The sequence below is a fragment of the Spinacia oleracea genome, chromosome 1 (genome assembly GCF_020520425.1).
Source record: "Spinacia oleracea cultivar Varoflay chromosome 1, BTI_SOV_V1, whole genome shotgun sequence".
Taxonomy (NCBI): Eukaryota; Viridiplantae; Streptophyta; class Magnoliopsida; order Caryophyllales; family Amaranthaceae; genus Spinacia; species Spinacia oleracea.
The window spans coordinates 79,648,322-79,668,639 of record NC_079487.1 but is presented as its reverse complement, the minus strand read 5'-3'; the positions used below and the strand labels follow the sequence as shown (position 1 = coordinate 79,668,639).

The window sequence follows — 20,318 nt, the reverse complement described above, 5'->3', positions numbered from 1 at the left end:
TTTTACCTGTGTGTCTTGCGGTGCGATTCCTCCTGACATGGCTGGAAAGCGTCTATTTTAAGAGTTTGTTGGACTTCCTGTTTCTTAGTGATGTTTTGGTGGGTTTTATATAGTTGTTTTATTCTAGTGGGTATTAAATTTGTCATTCAAGGTGATTTTTAATTTTGTGTATTATTTGGGTTTCTGGTTTGACGGTTTGTAACTGTAGTTGTGGTGGTGTTAATTCTAACTGTTGAGCCTTGAATTTTATGTTACCTTTTAATATTGTAACTGACCCATTTATTTTGTATTTTGTTACCTATATCATTTGTTTGTTTTTTTTTTCAGTTTCATTATTTATTGCTTGTATTTCATTACTGCCTGTTTTTTTGGTTTTCTTAGCTGTTTTATTTGTGATTTGATTTAAGGTAGTTAATTTGTCATTTAATATATAGTCCATTTTATTATCTGAAAGGAGGACTTAACACGAAAACCATCAGTGTTTTACAATCTGTTAAATGCAGTACAAAACATACCTGATTGTGAAGGTCGTTGATTTTCTGAAGAGCTTCAGTCACATCTCTATGCCAACGATCACCCACAGTGTGAAAGATGTGGGCAAAGAATACATGTATGTAACTTGGGGTAGCCGGCAACCGCATTTGTATGGCACAGATCATTCACAAGTGAAGGATGTGATCAAAGGATACGGAAAGGGAACTTGGGAAAGGCAGCAGTCTATACGCGTAGGATACTTGGGACCAATGAAAGATATGCAATGCTCCTGAAGATGCAACCGCAGATACCTGCAAAATTTCCATCATTAATTTTTGTATTAAGGAACTATTCACACTTTTGCACAATTTACAAAACTATGCTACATTGTGATCACGTTTCAGTGTACAATATTATGAATTCCTCACATCGTCGATTTGTCGGTATCGCTAAGCATTTTTGTTTAGATTGATTAAATTCCTTAATGGCATTACGTATGTTGTACCAATATTTTGTAAAGGGGACACAAGTGATATTTACCCGATTCTTAGTCAACTGGTTTTACTTGTGAGAATAGGTGATTATAGTAAAATACTCTTATGGATACCAGGAGTTGTATGCTTACCTTTGGGGTCTGTTTTTGCTCGTTGGTTTTTTGTTAGTGTTCACAGAACTTAAAAGATGGGTCTTCCTCTGCTTGCAGGCCTTGTATTCCTGAAAATGCATTGTATAATGGGTTAGTAGTTGTTGTCTTGCAGAGGTAAGTAATGGTTTTAGTGGGTTGAAAATGAAATGCAGGACATAGCAAATATAGGAAGTTGTTTTTTTTTTCATCACCAAAGTAAATAATTCAGTAACTCATATGACAGTGATCTACTGACAGTTGTTACGGTATAAAATGCAAAAATGTCCAAAGGAAAGCATTAGGAAAAATGTTTGTAGCATTGAATTTTATAATCAGATGCAAGATGTTTTCCTAAAAATGGTTCAAAATCACAGTGAAAAGTAATGGGATGCAAATATCATAGTAATGAATAGATGTCAAAGAACATTACACAATGTATGAGCAATAGGCCATGTACATATTTATGAAAATTCCAGCCCGATATGGTCTTTATTTGGTAACACTGGATATGTTCTTTCCTATGTTTTTAATTTTAAACATTGTTAAAAGTTTCTCTATACACTTCATTCTTTGTCTCTAAACAATTTTCCACGTTGTTTCCATGGCGTCCTATACAAATTTTGAGACCAGACCGACATGTGACTCTGGAGACGGCCACATAGAGTTGTCCGTGGCTAAAGACAGGCTCTGGCAAATACACACCTACGCGGTTGAACGTTTGACCCTGACTTTTATTTATTGTCATTGCAAAACATACCTTGACAGGGAATTGTCTGCGCTTCATAGTGAATGGCAGTGTGTGATTAGATGGTGTCATCTCTACCCGCGGAATGGAGACTCTGCGACCTACATTTTTTCCGGTTACCACTTGTGCTTCAATTACAATTGCTTCCAGCCGCGTTATGATGAGCCTTGTTCCATTGCATAATCCCTCAACTTGATTGATGTTTCTAAGTAGGATTATTGGACAATCTACCTTTAGTCGCATCTCATGATTTGGGATGCCAGGGAACTGCAGTGTGTTGAGGAACTCTGTTGGGTATAGATCTTCTTCGATGGAGGTTCTATTTGTGAGGGGACTTACTCTATCAGCACTTGTATATACTCTTTCTTCGCCGGGGATCATCGAGAGTATGTAGTTATTTATTTCATCCACACATTCGTTTTTAGGCGCTAATATAGCCCTTTCAGAAAGGTAGTTGATGTCTTTGTACCTGTGAAGAAGGTCAGGGTATATTTCTTCCACAAGGGCGACCTTTTTATCGTCATGGTCCTTTACCAGTAAGTCAGTTGGTATTTGGATCCAAGTAGCCTCATCTTCCCCGCTTTTAGCACTGGAAGATATGTTTCCATCGCCCACATCTAGTACCCATTTGCTGAAAGCCTGCATTTGTTCTTTTCCGATTGTGGTTGTGCTTCCCCTCAGTCTCATGTTCGTAGTGAGTTTGAACACGGTGCAATGAGGCCAAATTGTTGGCGACCTACTGACAGATGCGTCTACTATATCTGGTCTTCCTTTTCGTGGAACTACTGGTAATATTTTCCTGAAGTCACCTCCTAATACCACTGTCTTTCCTCCAAAGGGTTTGTCTTCAGCGCCCTGGTTAATTGTTTGCATAATATCACGTAAAGAGCGGTCCACGTACTGCCTCAAAGGCATGTCTGTGGACCATGGGAGCTTCATCCCATATTATGAGTGTTGCTTTTTGGAGGAGAAATGCCAAGTCAGCTCCTTAGCTTATTCTGCAACATGAGTTCTCATTCAAATTAATTGGGATGCTAAAGCGTGAATGTGCCGTCCTTCCACAGTGAAGTAATAGTGCTGCAATTCCAGATGAGGCGACTGCGATGACTATACCTCCTTGAGATCTAATCCTTGAAATTAAGGTGCTCCACAAATATGTCTTCCCTGTACCTCCGCTGCCGTAAATGAAGAATACTCCCCCTGTTCTGTTCTCAACATTGTCGAGTATCTGACGGTACACAGAGCTTTGTTCTGGATTTAGGCCTGCTTCTAGATTAGATGCTTCTTCTGCTAACGTGGCCATATCAAACATTTGCTCTTCCAATATCATTCTGTTTGAAGTTTGTTGCACTAGAGACATGTCTGGGAATGGCATATTTGCGTAGTTTGTGAGGCTCCTGTTATTCCGGTTAAGGATCAATTATATCTCATATAATGCATAGTTTTGCACCTGGTTAGTCGTCAGGACAATGTTGGGCGAATTAAACCTTTTGCGTTGCCGGTATAGGACAACATCTGATAGGAGCTCCCAGTTTTTCTCCCATAGGTCAGTGGGATTTGATACTTCACAGAAAATTGACATTGTGACGAATAACTCTCTAAGTTGTGGGGCATGGGCCCAAGATGATGCATCTTGTAAAGCTTGATGCCATTCATTATCTCCTTCTAGAAGACCCAAAGCATTGCAAGCTTCCTTGAATGTGGCAAATTCTATGCCATTCACCGTTCTTATTTCCGCAAAGGTTGTTGAACCTCTGACTATATTAAGGAGCATACGCAAGTAGTAAAGCTCCTCTGATGCTGGGTGCACAAAGTATATCCTCCCTATTTTGAACCCTTCGTCTCTTCCTTTCCATTTCTTTTCCTTCCTTTGCCATACCCAATCAGTTGGGAATTCATGGTATGTTAGTTTTCTTGCATTTGGGTACTTCCTATTTGCTTCCAGCCACCCGGTGAGAGGAGTGTTTGCATGTCCTACTCCTTCTAGGACTTGATCCAGGGACTCGTGATCTTCAAACATTACAGTTTTCTCTTGCTCGAGGTGACAACTTAAGCGTTGAACCGGGGGTACTTATATTGTATTGGGAAGCCAAAAACTCTCCAACACGCTTCTGCAGCAGATACGTATCTGCATTGCAAATAAGATTTAATCTCATCTCTTTGTGGTTCACGATTGGCTTGATGTCCTCCGTGCATTTCATTTTCTGTAGCTTCTTATACTGTTGCCAGTGCCATATCTGGACCCTTGTTCATGTACTTGAACAGGTATTTGTTAGGTTATGATACATATAAAAGAATATAAATCATGCGGAAAAACCATAAACGCCAGGATTCCAAATTAATTGCCACATAACAATTAGCATAATTAGGATGCATACTCTTTGTAGCGTGCCCTCCCTTGCTGCGCCCGAACCGAACAAGAACAAGTCTTTAGGACTCCAAGTGTCGTCCCTCCGTAGAAAGTCCACAGCACGTCCGGATCCGCCTTAAGATTGACCAACTAGAATCGCCCTTAAGGTACTAAATTATTCGGTTGTTATGGGCAAGTGTATGACTGAATTTTTGCTCAAATTCTTACCTTTGAATACTTCAAAACTCGTTGTAAATTATGAGCCTAGATCTCATATTTATAGGCCATGGAATAAGCAATCGAATCCTACTAGGATACGAATTAATTAAATTAGAATCCTAGCATAACTCTTTAATTAATTAATTTATCTTTTAGGATTAGGAAATTTAATCATCAAATGAATCCTATATGCTTTAGGTTTCGTATGTGAACACAAACACACACGTACGCACAGCAGCCCACGAAGGCGCCATGCGCGCGCGCGCGAAGCCCGAGCGACGCAGCCCACTCGGCCACGAAGCCCACGAGCTGCCTGCCCCTTTGGCGCGCGCTAGGCCTGCCTTGCGGTGGGCCTAGCGTAGCCTTGGGCTGGGCGTGTGTGGCGCGCTATTGCCTTGCTGGACGCGGTCCTGGCTTCGTGTTGGGCCTTCGTCTAGCAAGCTCGTCCGATGCTAATTCGTACGATGCGCTTCCGATTAATTTCTCGATTCCGGAATTCATTTCCGAAACGAACAATATTTAACATTTCCGATTCCGAAATTAATTTCCGTCTCGAACAAATATTTAATATTTCCGTTTCCGGAATTATTTTCCGATTCCGATAATATTTCCGATTCTGACAATATTTCCGTTTCCGGCAATATTTCCGATTCCGGCAATATTTCTATTTCCGATAATATTTTCCGATACGTACCATGTTTCCGTTTCCGGCAACATCTACGACTTGGATAATATTTATATTTCCGATACGATCCATATTTCCGTTTCCGGCAATATCATCGTTTCCGGATTATTCATTTACTTGCCTTTGACGATCTCAGCTCCCACTGAAGCCAAGATTCGTCGATTCTGAATATTCATTAGATAGAGTATTTAATGCCATTAAATACTTGATCCGTTTACGTACTATTTGTGTGACCCTACGGGTTCAGTCAAGAGTAAGCTGTGGATTAATATCATTAATCCACTTGAACTGAAGCGGCCTCTAGCTAGGCATACAGTTCACTTGATCTCACTGAATTATTAACTTGCATAATTAATACTGAACCTCATTTATTAGACTTATCATTAAATGCATACTTGGACCAAGGGCATTATTTCCTTAAGTCTCCCACTTGTCCTTAGGGACAAGTGTGCATTTCCTAATTCCTTTGTCACTCGATGCTTGCTCTTGAACATAAGGTAAGAGTTGTCATCCTTATTATGTCCAGAGGTGTTTCTCGGTTTCAGAGTTCAACTGATCAAATAAACAGATAATCATAGCCCATGATTCATCTGAGCACGGCCATGCATTTTACAGTTTCTAGCTCTCCGAGTGGCCTTGTACAACTTTTAGCGTCTCATCCCGAATTATGGGAGGACAATCCCAATCTTGCGATCTTGAAATTAGACTTCGTTTGATAGGTGATTACCTGAGAGTTGCCTTTATAGCCTCCTTTTACGGTGCGACGGTTGACAACGTCAAAGTAAGCAGTTCTCAAACAAGTAATCTCAAATCACTCAGGTATTGAGGATTAGTGTCTAATAATTTTAATGAAATTTACTTATGACTGATTTTCATCTCTTACAGTAAAGTTTCATAGGTCTGTCCAATACTAGTCTTCCCAAAGTAAGTATCTATGCAAATGATTACGACATTGCCATGTCCACATAGTTCAAGAAACAGAACTACTAGTCATCTTGAATTCTAATCGTCTAACGTTTTCTATGCGTCCATCTTTATAGAAAACTCCGACCAGGGACCATTTTCAACTTTTGACATTCAAGTTCACTTGATAGACATTTCTTAGTCACAGGACTGGTCCTGACAGTCTATCTTGAATATATCGACAAATTGAAGGAACTCATCATTTAAATGAATTATATTCATTTATTGTGAACGATTAACCAATAATGTTTTACAAAGATTTAAACTCTAAAACTTTAAAACATTAAATAAGGACATCAAAGCCATTCTCCAACATGCTTGATTCCCATAGTTGCAGTGTGCGAGTTGTGCTTCGCCTGCGGCAGAGGTTTAGTTAATGGATCTGAGATGTTGTCATCAGTTCCAATCTTGCTTATCTCGACTTCTTTTTTTTCAACGAACTCTCGTAGAAGGTGAAATCTACGAAGTACATGCTTGACTCTCTGGTGGTGTCTAGGCTCCTTTGCCTGTGCAATAGCTCCATTATTATCACAATACAGATCTATTGGTCCTTTAATGGAGGGGACTACACCAAGTTCACCTATGAACTTCTTTAGCCATATAGCTTCCTTTGCTGCTTCATGTGCAGCAATGTACTCCGCTTCAGTTGTAGAATCCGCAATGGTGCTTTGCTTAGCACTTTTCCAGCTTACTGCACCTCCGTTGAGGCAGAAGACAAACCCAGACTGTGATCAGAAATCATCTTTGTCGGTTTGGAAACTTGCGTCCGTATAGCCTTTAACAATTAATTCATCATCTCCACCATAGACCAGGAAATCATCTTTGTGCCTTTTCAGGTACTTCAGAATGTTCTTGGCAGCAGTCCAATGTGCCTCTCCTGGGTCTGACTGGTATCTGCTCGTAGCACTGATTGCATACACAACATCCGGCCGTGTACATATCATATCATACATTATTGAACCAATCAATGATGCATATGGAATCCCATTCATTCGTCTATGCTCATCTAGTGTTTTTGGGCACTGAATCTTGCTTAGAGTCATTTCATGAGACATGGGTAGGTAGCCTCGCTTGGAGTCTGCCATTTTGAACCTTTCAAGCACCTTATTGATATAAGTGCTTTGACCGAGTCCAATCATCTTCTTAGATCTATCTCTATAAATCTTGATGCCCAGTATGTACTGTGCTTCTTGACAGAGTTCAACATAGGAATGTCATTTCCGATAATTAATATGTCGTTGACATATAATACTAGAAAAGCGATTTTGCTTCCACTGTCCTTCTTGTATACACAAGATTCGTCTGCGTTCTTGATGAAACCAAAGTCACTGACTGCTTCATCAAAACGTATATTCCAGCTCCTTGATGCCTGCTTCAATCCGTAGATTGATTTCTTAAGCTTGCATACCTTTTTAGCATTCTTTGGATCCTCAAAACCCTTAGGCTGTGTCATAAACACAGTTTCTCTTAAAACGTCGTTTAAGAAAGCGGTTTTGACATTCATCTGCCATATTTCGTAATCGTAATATGCAGCGATTGCTAACATTATCCGAATAGATTTTAGCATTGCAACTGGTGAAAAGGTTTCATCGTAATCCACACCGTGGACTTTCCTGTAACCTTTTGCAACCAATCTAGCTTTGAAAACTTCAAGTTTCCCATCCTTGTCCTTTTTCAGTTTGAAAACCCATTTGCTTCCTATGGCTTGGTAGTCATCTCGCAAATCGACCAAATCCCAAACTTGGTTCTCAGACATGGAGTCTAATTCAGATTGCATGGCATCTTGCCATTGCTGGGAGCTAGGGCTCGTCATAGCTTGTTTGTAAGTCGCAGGTTCATCACTTTCAAGTAATAGAACGTCATAGCTCTCGTTCGTCAAAATACCTAAGTACCTTTCCGGTTGAGATCTATATCTCAGCGATCTACGCGGGGTTACATTTCTAGATGGTCCTTGATTCTCACCAGATACTTCTAAAGATCTCTGAGTTTCATCCTGAATGTCATCTTGAGCATTCTCTAGAGTTTGTTGTTCGACTCGAATTTCTTCGAGGTCTACTTTTCTCCCACTTGTCATTTTGGAAATGTGATCTCTTTCGAAAAAGATACCATCTCGAGCAACAAACACCTTGTTCTCAGATGTATTGTAGAAGTAATACCCCTTTGTTTCCTTTGGATAGCCCACAAGGTTACATTTGTTAGATTTTGGATGAAGTTTGTCTGAAATTAATCGTTTGACGCATACTTCACATCCCCAAATCTTAAGAAAAGACACTTTTGGAGGCTTTCCAAACCATAACTCATATAGAGTCTTTTCAATAGCTTTAGACGGAGCTCTATTTATAGTGAGTGCAGCTGTATTTAGTGCATGTCCCCAAAATTCTATTGGAAGTTCGGCCTGACCCATCATTGATCTAACCATGTCTAGCAAGGTTCTATTCCTCCGTTCCGACACACCGTTCCATTGTGGTGTTCCAGGAGGAGTCAATTCTGATAGAATTCCACATTCTTTCAGATGGTCATCAAATTCATAGTTCAGATATTCACCGCCTCTGTCAGACCGCAGTGCCTTAATCTTCTTGCCTAATTTATTCTCTACTTCACTCTGAAATTCCTTGAATTTGTCAAAGGATTCAGACTTATGCTTCATTAGGTAGACATAACCATATCTACTGAAGTCATCAGTGAAAGTGATAAAGTAGCTGAAACCACCCCTAGCATTTGTACTCATTGGTCCACATACATCTGTATGGATTAAACCCAATAGTTCAGTTGCTCTTTCTCCAACTTTAGAGAAAGGTTGCTTTGTCATTTTGTCAAGTAAACATGATTCGCACTTACCATAATCCTCTAAGTTAAATGGTTCTAGAATTCCTTCCTTTTGAAGTCTTTCTATGCGTTTCAAGTTAATATGGCCTAATCGACAATGCCACATATAGGTGAGATCTGAATCATCCTTTTTGGCCTTTTTGGTATTTATGTTATAAACTTGTTTGTCGTGATCTAATAAATAAAGTCCATTGACTAATCTAGCAGATCCATAAAACATCTCTTTAAAATAAAACGAACAACTATTGTCTTTTATTAAAAAGGAAAATCCCTTAGCATCTAAGCAAGAAATAGAAATGATGTTTTAAGTAAGACTTGGAACATGGAAACAGTCTTCCAGTTCCGAAACTAGCCCAGAGGGAAACGACAAATAATAAGTTCCTACAGCTAATGCAACAATCCTTGCTCCATTTCCCACTCGTAGGTCGACTTCACCCTTGGTTAACCTTCTACTTCTTCTTAGTCCCTGCGAATTGGAACATAAGTGTGAGCCACAACCTGTATCTAATACCCAAGAAGTTGAATTAGCAAGTATACAGTCTATAACGAAAATACCTGAAGATGGAACGACTGTTCCCTTCTGATCTTCCTTAAGCTTTGGACTTTCTCTCTTGTAATGGCCTATTCCATCACAATAAAGACAGCTTGATGTGGACTTGTCCTGCTTTATCTTCTTTCTTGACTCAGCATTGCCCTTGGACTTGCCACCTTTCTTGAAAGGTCTCCCTTTAGCCTTGAGTAAATCTTTGGCTTCACAGTCGAGTATTATCTCAGCCTTTCTGACAAGGTGAACAAAATCTGCAACTGTTTCTTCTCTTGGTTCACTTAGGTATAGTTGCTTGAAGCGACCAAACCCACTGTGCAGTGAATTGAGCAAGATAGAGACTGTCATCCTTTCGCTTATTGGTGTTCCTAGCAGACTTAGGCGATCAAAATATGAAAGCATAAGCTCCACATGGAACCTTAGTGGGACGCCTACCCTTTGTTTAGTGAGAATGAGCTGAACATGTGTTTCTTGGACCTCCATCCTAAAACACCTGTTCGGAGAACCAACCTTTAGACCAGACAATGATTCAATCAACTCATGGACGTTTAGGTCCCTGTCCTCTGTGTTTCCACGACAGATATCCCTCAGATTCTTGATGAGCGTAAAAGGTTCGTAAGCTACAAACCTTCTAGCCCATTCATCAGGGATATTGTTCAGCATGAGACTCATAACCTTTTTGAGATCCGCATCCCAGGCGGAAAATCTTTCAAGGGTCATATCTCTGGCATAGTAGCTTGGCATGGGATGTAACAGTACATACTCAAGTCCATTGAGTCTGACTACTTCAACTAGCTTAGCTTTCCATTCAAGAAAATTTGTTAGGTTCGGCTTGACCATAAGCTCAGAACCCATGATGATGTTTTGATTGTTGTTCTCCATAGTTAAAACTACAATTGAAAAAAGAATAAACAAATAAATAACCATTCACAGTTTCTCTTAATAAACTTTAAATTCTAGCATACACGCATAATTTATCATTTATTAAGCATTTTATTCAAGTTATGTGTTCCGGCAGGTGTGAATAAAATGATTCCAAGATCCTTAAATCATTGAAGAATTAAGCACATTATGTATTTAGACTCAATTCTAAAATATTTTAGGCAAGCAAAGCCTTTGCTAATAGTCTAGAAACTACTCTTGGTTGATAGGTACGTCTAAGAACTTATTAGGTAAACCTATCGCATTTGCCACGACATAAAAGGACTCATTACTTATATCGTTGAGTTTCACCAAAACTAACATGTACTCACAATTATTTGTGTACCTTACCCCTTTAGAATCAATAAGTAACACCTCGCTATGGCGGAAAACTGTTACTAAGATTGATGTAAAGGTTATCCAAGTAAGTGTTATTTTGGCATGGCACCTTTTAACTCAATTTTTAAGTTTGGAACTTAAGGCTCTTACTATGTTGGTTAGATTTTAAGTGAACTAAAATCCTTAATCATGCAACATAATCAAGCCATAATCTCATGCATAATTAAGACATATTTAAAGCAATAAATAACTTAAAACATGCATAAGATATAAATGTGATCTAGTATGGCCCGACTTCATCTTGAAGCTTCAACTTCAAAGTCCGTCTTGGAAAATGGATTGGAAACTCCGTCTTGAATTTCAACATGGGAAGCGCCATTTTCTTCAAATAGGATAAGCTATAATTAAACTAATTACAACTATTTGATGGTACGCGACCATATTTAAAAGAAATAAAATTTGGTACTTTAGACCAATATTACATTCAAATTAATGGTACGCTGACCATATTTACTATCCTATTTGGGCCATACTAGTCACTTTTCAATAACCTGCAAAACAGTGCATATACAATATATACCATTCACCCATTCATTATCATGAATGACCCACATAGCTGGTTAGTAGAACATGTTATGCATCACATAAATATTTGCAGCAATTAATCAAGGGCACCAATAATCTACCAATTATTCAGTCCTTATTAATTCTAATCAAGTTGTTTAACCTTAAAGGAATGTAGACCTAATCAAGAGTTTATGACTAAAATGCTCCCACTTAAACCAATAAATTTACATGCTTTACTACTTTTAAACATAAAAATGTATTTCCTAGTCTAACCGGAAACATACAATTTTAATTAAAATTTAAAGCTCATATAAATTTATAATTGAATCCATTTAATTTATTTTCAGTTGAATTAATTGAATTTAAATTAATTCAAGGTTTTAATTTTAGTAAAATAATTAGTATAAATAAAATTTATAATAATTAGATTATTCAAAATTAAATTCCGAGAAAACAATTTAAATTACGAATTTTAAAATTAATTAAAATCGTTTCGGAACTGAAAATTTAAAATTAAAATCAAAACGCATCAATCGTAACAAGACGAGGCACTTGGGCTTGCCCCCAAGCCCCGTCGAGTGCACGAGGCAGCAGCGCCCCTCGACTGGTCGTATGGCATCACACGAGCAGGCCACACGCAACGCATCAAGCCCTGGCCACGCTGCGCGCAACCTGCCTCACTCGACGCGACTGGTTGCTTCGCTGGGCGCGGCAGCGCGCGCTGTGGCGCAGCACGCTCGCTGCCCACATGCGACTGCTCGCCTGGCTCACGCCAATACCCATCGCCCACTCGCCCACGCTGCACACTGTTAGGTTATGATACATATGACAATTCATAAATCATGCGAAAAACCATAAACCCAGGAAAACATATTATTTACACATAATCATTTAGCATAGATTAGATGCATACTCTTTGTTGCGTGCCTTCCCTAGCTGCGCCCGAACCGAACAAGAACAAGTCTTTAGGACTCCAAGTGTCGTCCCTCCGTAGATAGTCCACAGCACGTCCGGATCCGCCTTAAGATTGACCAACTAGAATCGCCCTTAAGGTACTATTATTTTCGGCACTTTATAGGCAAATGTGTGACTGAATTTTTCTCTCAAAAAAACTCACTTTGAATACTTTGAAACTTGTGTTATAAATTGTGAGCCCTAGCCTCATATTTATAGCGGTATGGAAAGGGAATCGAAATCCTATTCAGATACAAATTAATTAAACCTAGAATCCTATAAGAACTCTAATTTAATTAATTTATCAAATAGAATTAGGAATTTAATCATTAACCGAACTCTGCATGTTTTAGGAAACGTGCACGAACACAAACACTTGCACACACAAGCACGGCAGCCACGATGGGCCCCATGCGTGCGCGCGAGCAGCAGCCCACTCAGCGCCCGCGCGCGCTGCGCGCTGCGCGTGCTGTGCGCGCTGTGCGCGCTGTGCGCTGCGCGTGCTGTGCGCGCTGTGCGCAGCCTGCTGGGCCTGGCCTTGCGCTGGGCCTGGCGTGGCTGTTTGTGCGGCGCGCTTGGCTTGCTGGGCGATGGCCTGGCTTCGTGCTGGGCCTCGTCCGGCAGGCCTCGTCCGATGCTTATTCGTACGATGCGCTTCCGATTAAATTTTCCGATTCCGGAATTCATTTCCGATACGAACAATATTTAATATTTCCGATTCCGGAATTAATTTCCGTTTCGAACAAATATTTAATATTTCCGTTTCCGGAATTATTTTCCGATTCCGGTAATATTTCCGATTCTGACAATATTTCCGTTTCCGGCAATATTTCCGATTCTGGAAATATTTCCATTTCCGATAATATTTTCCGACACGTACCATGTTTCCGTTTCCGGCAACATCTACGACTTGGATAATATTTATATTTCCGATACGATCCATATTTCCGTTTCCGGCAATATCATCGTTTCCGGAGTATTCATTCCTTGCCTGTGACGATCTTAGCTCCCACTGAAACCAAGATCCGTCGGTTCCGAATATTCATAGATGGAGTATTTAATGCTATTAAATACTTGATCCGTTTACGTACTATTTGTGTGACCCTACGGGTTCAGTCAAGAGTAAGCTGTGGATTAATATCATTAATTCCACTTGAACTGAAGCGGCCTCTAGCTAGGCATTGAGCTCACTTGATCTCACTGAATTATTAACTTGTTAATTAATACTGAACCGCATTTATTAGACTTAACATAGAATGCATACTTGGACCAAGGGCATTATTTCCTTCAGTCTCCCACTTGTCCTTAGGGACAAGTGTGCATTTCCTAATTCCTTTGTCACTCGATGCTTGCTCTTGAACATAAGGTAAGAGTTGTCATCCTTATTATGTCCAGAGGTGTTCCTCGGTTTCAGAGTTCAACTGATCAAATAAACAGATAATCATAGCCTATGATTCATCCGAGCACGGCCATGCATTTCACAGTTTCTAGCTCTCCGAGTGGCCTTGTACAACTTTTAAGCATCTCATCCCGATTTATGGGAGGACAATCCCAATCTTGCGATCTTGAGATTAGACTTCGTTTGATAGGTGATTACCTGAGCGTTGCCTTTATAGCCTCCTTTTACGGTGCGACGGTTGGTCAACGTCAAAGCAACCAGTTCTCAAACAAGTAATCTCAAATCACTCAGGTATTGAGGATTTAGTGTCTAATAATTTAATGAAATTTACTTATGACAGACTTTCATCTCTTACAGTAAAGTTTCATAGGTCTCGTCCGATACTAGTCTTCCCAAAGTAAGTATCTATGCAAATGATTATGACATTGCCATGTCCACATAGTTCAAGAAACAGAACTACTAGTCATCTTGCATTCTAGTCGTCTAACGTTTTCTATGCGTCCAATTTTATAGAAAACTCCGACTAGGGACCATTTCCAACCTTTGACATTCAAGTTCACTTGATAGACATTTCTTAGTCACAGGACTGGTCCTGACAGCCTATCTTGAATATTTCGTCAAATTTGAAGGGACTCATCATTTAATACTAAACCAAGATTAAATGGAATATGAAAATACATTTCATATATGATAAATGTTCAACCCCAATGTTTTACAACCATGGGCCTCAAACCCATTTTCTAAAACAATTCATGGAATTCAAAGCTATGCTTGATTTCCAGTGCGACAATGTGAGTGTTGCTTCTCACTTGTTGCATAGGTTTAGTCATCATGCTTTGCCAATCTTAACATCCTTTTCATCGAATGTTCTTTGAGATATGATGATAAGATCTTTTCGAGTTTGTTTATTATGTGATCTAGTCTTTCTTACTACATTAGTGGTTCTACGCATTTTGCAATGAAGAACCATTAAGTTAGCAGGCGTTTTTCTTGCTTCAAGAGTGGTTCCACGCATTTTTCAATGAAGAACCATCAAGCCAGCAGATAGGTGATCTACCCAAGTTCAGTGAAGAACTTTAAACAACCCTGTTTTATTGCTTCTTAGGCAATAATTACTTTTACTTCAACTGTATAGGTTGCTAGTGATGCTTTGTTTGGATTTACCTATCCAAGCAGTTCATAGATATGTGGTAGACTCTCCAACTATATCTTAGAACATAGAAATTAATATTTTAATTTCCCACGCAACAACTCATGGTCTCCAATCCATGTTGCCATTTCAAAACACGATGCTCTATAGCTCGTCTTTATCAATGGTTAACTCCAAAGGGTCTTGCTTGATCCTTTGCCAGTGTTTATGCGTGTAGCATCAATATTTAGCGTATCTTTATTTCCTTGAATCAAGAACTATTCCTATGTACCTTTTCAAGTACCATAAGTATTCTTGATCTCAATCTAGTTGATCTTCACTTAGATCAATAGAGATTGGTATATGTTCGTCATGCCTAAAGTCATACGATACGTTTTTGGCGATCCTCATATTATATCATACATGATAAATTCTTTTGCAGAATAATTCCCAATTGAATTCTATTCATGTAACTTTAGCTCATTCAATTTTAGTAGATACTGAATCCAGCTAAATTCTTTGACATATAATATAGGTTAAGAATCTCATTTAGACTCTTTGATGTTTAACTTAGTAAATGCTTATACATAGTTCAAACATTCTTTACTTAGATTTATTCATATGGGTCGAATATCTCCAATGGAGTCTTTCGTGTTTGATTTAGTAAATGCCATTACTTAATCCAAAACAATATCATAAGATCTTTGTAAATAGATCTTAATACCCAGTATGTACTAAGTTTCGCCATGGTCCATCATTGATGAATAATTTCAAATCTAAGTCATTAGCATTTGAATGTTATTTCACAATAGAGAGATATGTGTGTGATACACATAGGACCAATTAAGTTTTATGTACTCCCACTAAACTTCTTATACATCTATAAGAATCATGTACATTTTATGAAACTAAAATACTTATTAGCTTCACTAAAATACAGTTCCAACTCCCAATTGCTTGCTTAAATCTGTACTTAGATTTCGTAAGCTAGCTTTCTTTTCAAGCATTTATTTGGATCCACAAATTCTATGACATACCATGTACATATTGTATTCCATCATTTGATTGAGGAATACGTTTTGTCATCCAATTGCCATATGTACCAATATGCAATCATTGCTTGAATTATAGACTTAAGCATTACGATTTTGCATGAGGTTTCAACACAATCCATGCCATGAATTTGCTTGTAACCTTTAGCAACTAATCTAGCTTTGTGTGTGAACACAATTCCATGTTTGATGGTTTTTATCCTTAAAACAAACTTGCAACCAATAGGTGTGAAACTATTCTTGCAAATCAACAAAATTTCAATTTTGTCATCAAAACATTGAGTATGTTTTATGGCCTCTAACCATTTAAAACATTTGAGTCTATATATGGCCTCTAACCATTTTAGGGAATCTGGGTTTCGTCATAGCTTTCTTACAAGTCACAAACTCATTAATCTATATGATAATAGTTTGACTGCAAGTTGTAGGTTTCTTCACTATTTAATAGAAGAATCTCATAGTTTCATTGACCTGATCTCTATGTTTCTTCACTATCTAATAGAAGAATCTCATAGTTTCAGTGACTTGAATTCTATGCCTACTTGGGTATAGAACATCAAACAATAGAATATCAATAGCCACTTGAAAGTCCTTTGAATATTCTGTTCTCCTTGAAGCACTTGTAAAGTCTTCTAAGAGATGTCTATTCTTTAAAGCCACTTCTAAAGTCCTTAAAGAATAAGTTCGGATTTTCTGAAGCACTTCGAAAAGCCTCCGGAATGTCCGTTTATGTTTGTTGTTCGTCTCGAAGACTTTCGAGGCCTATTTTCTCCCACTTGTCATTTTGGAAACGAATCTCCAAAAGGACATTATTTCGAGCAAACAAACATTATGTTCTCAAAAATTCGTGGTAGAAACAATACCCTTGTGTCTCATTTGAATAAATCACAATGAAACATATATCTATACTTGGGCCTTAGTTTGTCGAATGACAAACACTAAGCTCCCACTGAGTTTTGCAACTCTCTAGATATATTTTATGAAAAGTTATTCTGAAATTACTTTTCAATAGCTTTGACGAATTTGGTTTAGTTTGGTGGTAGTTGAGCATTTTGTTTTAGAAATTATAGGAAAGGTCTTTATGATTCATCATTAATCGAATCAAGTACTAATTGACTTCGATTATTCCAACTAAGATATGCCATATCTTATGGAGTTAGATTGTTAAATTACAACACACAATCATTGATGATCATATTTGGTTTCAAGTAATCATTAACATGATCTAACCTAGATCTTTATGATTTCTTACCAAGTGGATTTTATACTTCTGAATCTTTGAACTAGCCAAACAGATTCAACTTATATCACATTTGAGTAAATAAACCTATATTCACTTAAATCCATGTGAAATAATACAGTCATAAAATCTTTCTTTAGCTTTGAACTCCATTGTCTAGGCGTTCTAACAATAGTTCATATCTTTTGTTACTTTCAACAAGTAAGACTAGTAGTCTTAAAATGATCTAGAAATCAATCAACTTTCAGAAGTCCATCAAAATAGAGCTTATGAATGTTAACTTGTTGATATGGTCTAAGCAACAATGCCAAAGATTTGTGGAACTCAAATAAAGGGGTTGATTTGAACCTAGTAAAGTTCTTTAAAGAGTTGTTTGTTTTAATCAAGCATATTGACTCAACCTGTAATTGACCATTTCATTCAAATAAACAAACGAACATTGTTTTTGTTTTTCTTTGAATGTGAGTCTTTCTGTGTTTGAAGCAGAAATTTAGGTATGCTGATTATGGAACAAAATAGCCATTAAGTTCCAGCCTTTGAAAGGACTTAAAACAAACTTAGATGACCCTACAATTAATGTAGCATTGCCATGCTTCATTTCCCACTTGTAGGTCATTAGTGTATCCTAGCTTCCATTGTTTGAGTTATTACCAAAGTAAGAACCTCAAGCGGTATATGATACCAAGGAAGTTTGATTGCTAGGTCACTTCTCTTTAAACATAAACTTATAGGTAGAAACGGAATCGTAAATTCCTTTCATTGTTCCTCGTTTTCCTATTTCTTGTACCCTTTCTTATAGTCTTAAGAATTGAATTCTTTAGTGTTGACTTTTATACTTTGTTAGACATGTCCAATGTCACCAACAAGGTTCTTTACCATTTATGTTGAATATTTTTGTTTCAACTAGATGATCTTACCAGAAGCTTTAAAGTTCTCTAAGCATCGATCTATTCGAATGTCTAGGGACTAGACTCATTCGAGAATTAAATGGACAAAGATATTAGGTTGTTAACCATTGGTAAAGCTGAGCGTATTAAACTCAATGCTTTATGATCTCAAAACTACAGTGTATTTTGAATTCACAAGCACCAATTGGTTTGCCATTCGATTTTGATATTCGAAAACAACCATAAAAGTCGCTATAAGAAACGTACATTTTAAATTGCTCACTTTCTCTCTTTTCCGTGAATCGTTCTTGGATTCACTACCAATCGAGGAAATTTACTGTTACCTTTCTAAAAGGATTTATTGCAGTGCAAGATATTTAATTATAAACAATAATTAAAACATACATTGAAGCATGCAAAGTCTAAACATTTATCATGAGTAATAACTTGAAAATTAAAGCAATCATGCAATTTCAACAAGTTATTAGCATTTTATTCGAATTTATTGTTCCGGCAGGTGAGAATAAAATGATTCCAAGACCCTAAAATCATTAAAGAACTAAGCACAGTTTGTCGACTTAATCCTAAAACATCTTAGGTAAGCAAAAGCCTTTTGCTAATAGTCTAGAAACTATTCTTGGTTGATAGGTACGTCTAAGAACTTATTAGGTAAACCTATCGAATTTGCCACGACATAAAAGGACTCCTTACTTATATCGTTGAGTTTCACCAAAACTAACATGTACTCACAATTATTTGTGTACCTTGCCCCTTTAGGACCAATAAGTAACACCTCGCTGAGCGAAAACTATTACTAGATTGATGTAAAGGATATCCAAGCAAGTGTATATTTTGGCATGGCACCTTATAACTCAATTTTTAAGTTTGGAACTTAAGGCTCTTACTATGTTGGTTAGATTTTAAGTGAACTAAAATCCTTAATCATGCAACATAATCAAGCCGTAATCTCATGCATTTTAAGACATATTTAAAGCAATAAATAACTTAAAACATGCATAAGATAAATGTGATCTAGTATGGCCCGACTTCATCTTGAAGCTTTAACTTCAAAGTCCGTCTTGAAAATCTCCGTGGGAGGCACCATTTTCTTCAAATAGGATAAGCTATAACTAATTACAACTATTTGATGGTACGCAGACCATATTTGAATTGAAAAATAACTTTGGTACTTTAGACCAATTACATTCAAATTAATGGTACGCAGACCATATTTTCTATCCTATTTGGGCCATACTAGTCACTTCATAACCTGCAAAACAGTACATATACAATATATACCATTCACCCATTCATTATCTTGAATGGCCCACATAGCTGGTTAGTAAAACACATTATGCACCACGTAAATATTTGCAGCAATTAATCAAGGGCACCAATAATCTACCAATTATTCAGTCCTTATTAATTCTAATCAAGTTGTTTTAACCTTAAGGATTTGTAGACCTAATCAAGAGTTTATGACTAAAAAGCGCTCCCACTTAAACCAATAAATTCATATGCTTTACCAATTTTAAACATAAAAATGTATTTCTAGTTTAACCGGAAACATACAAATTTAATTAAAATTTAAAGCTCATATAAATTTATAATTGAATCCAAAAAGTTTAATTTAATTTCAGTCGTATTTAAATTAATTCATGATTTTAATTTTAGTAAAATAATTAGAATAAATAACATTTATTATAATTATAATATTCAAAATTAAAATCCAAGAAAATAATTTAAATTATTAATTTTAAAATTAATTAAAATTACGTGAACTGAAATTTTCAAATTAAACATTCAAAACGATCTAATCGTAACGCAAACACCCTACGCATTTCACGCCCATGGGCCGCACGCACACAGCCATTGCTGGCCATGTGCGCGCAGCCCATGCGCTCGTCGCATAGCTGCTGCATCCCCATCGCAAGCCTATCGCACGCTGTGGTGCTTGCTGCGCGCGCGCCAGCGCTCGTCGCACGCGAGCCATCGCTCGCTGTGCGCGCTCGCCAGCGCTCGCTGCGCGCGCTCCACCGCTCGCTGTGCGCGCGAGCCCTCGCTCGCTGTGCGCGCGACATCGCTCGCTGGGCGCGCGACATCGCTCGCTGTGCGCGCGAGCAGCGCTGGGCGCAGCGCTCGTGGCACGCGAGCTTGCGCTCGCTGCGCGCGAGGCTGCGCGCTCTTGCGCGAGGCAGTGCGCGTCGTGGCGCAGCTCGCTTGCTGCCCACACGCGACTGCCTTGGCTCGCCCTTCGCCCATGCCCATTCGCCCATTGCTCGTGGCCCACGACACAAGGCAGGGCTGCTGCCTTGTGCTCGTGCACTACGCCCTTGCTCATTGCATTCGTGCCGCACGGGCGACGAGCTCCCTTGCTCGTCGTCGCATGCCCGCATTAT

General features: G+C 38.4%; 2 protein-coding genes across 2 annotated transcripts; both read right to left on the bottom strand.

Moving 5' to 3' along the window:
- Window positions 1-655: 655 nt before the first annotated feature.
- On the bottom strand, window positions 656-2,759 carry LOC110779746 (uncharacterized). The gene is made up of 3 exons (XM_021984229.1): window positions 1,857-2,759; window positions 1,100-1,188; window positions 656-785 (listed from the first exon to the last, which is right to left on the bottom strand). Exons 1-3 carry the CDS (start codon window positions 2,757-2,759, stop codon window positions 656-658), a joined length of 1,122 nt encoding a protein of 373 aa, XP_021839921.1.
- A 73-nt stretch (window positions 2,760-2,832) lies between these two features.
- On the bottom strand, window positions 2,833-3,864 carry LOC110779747 (uncharacterized). Its single transcript, XM_021984230.1, has 2 exons — window positions 3,332-3,864; window positions 2,833-3,241 (listed from the first exon to the last, which is right to left on the bottom strand). The coding sequence occupies exons 1-2, from the start codon at window positions 3,862-3,864 to the stop codon at window positions 2,833-2,835; spliced, it is 942 nt and encodes a 313-aa protein (XP_021839922.1).
- Window positions 3,865-20,318: the final 16,454 nt, after the last annotated feature.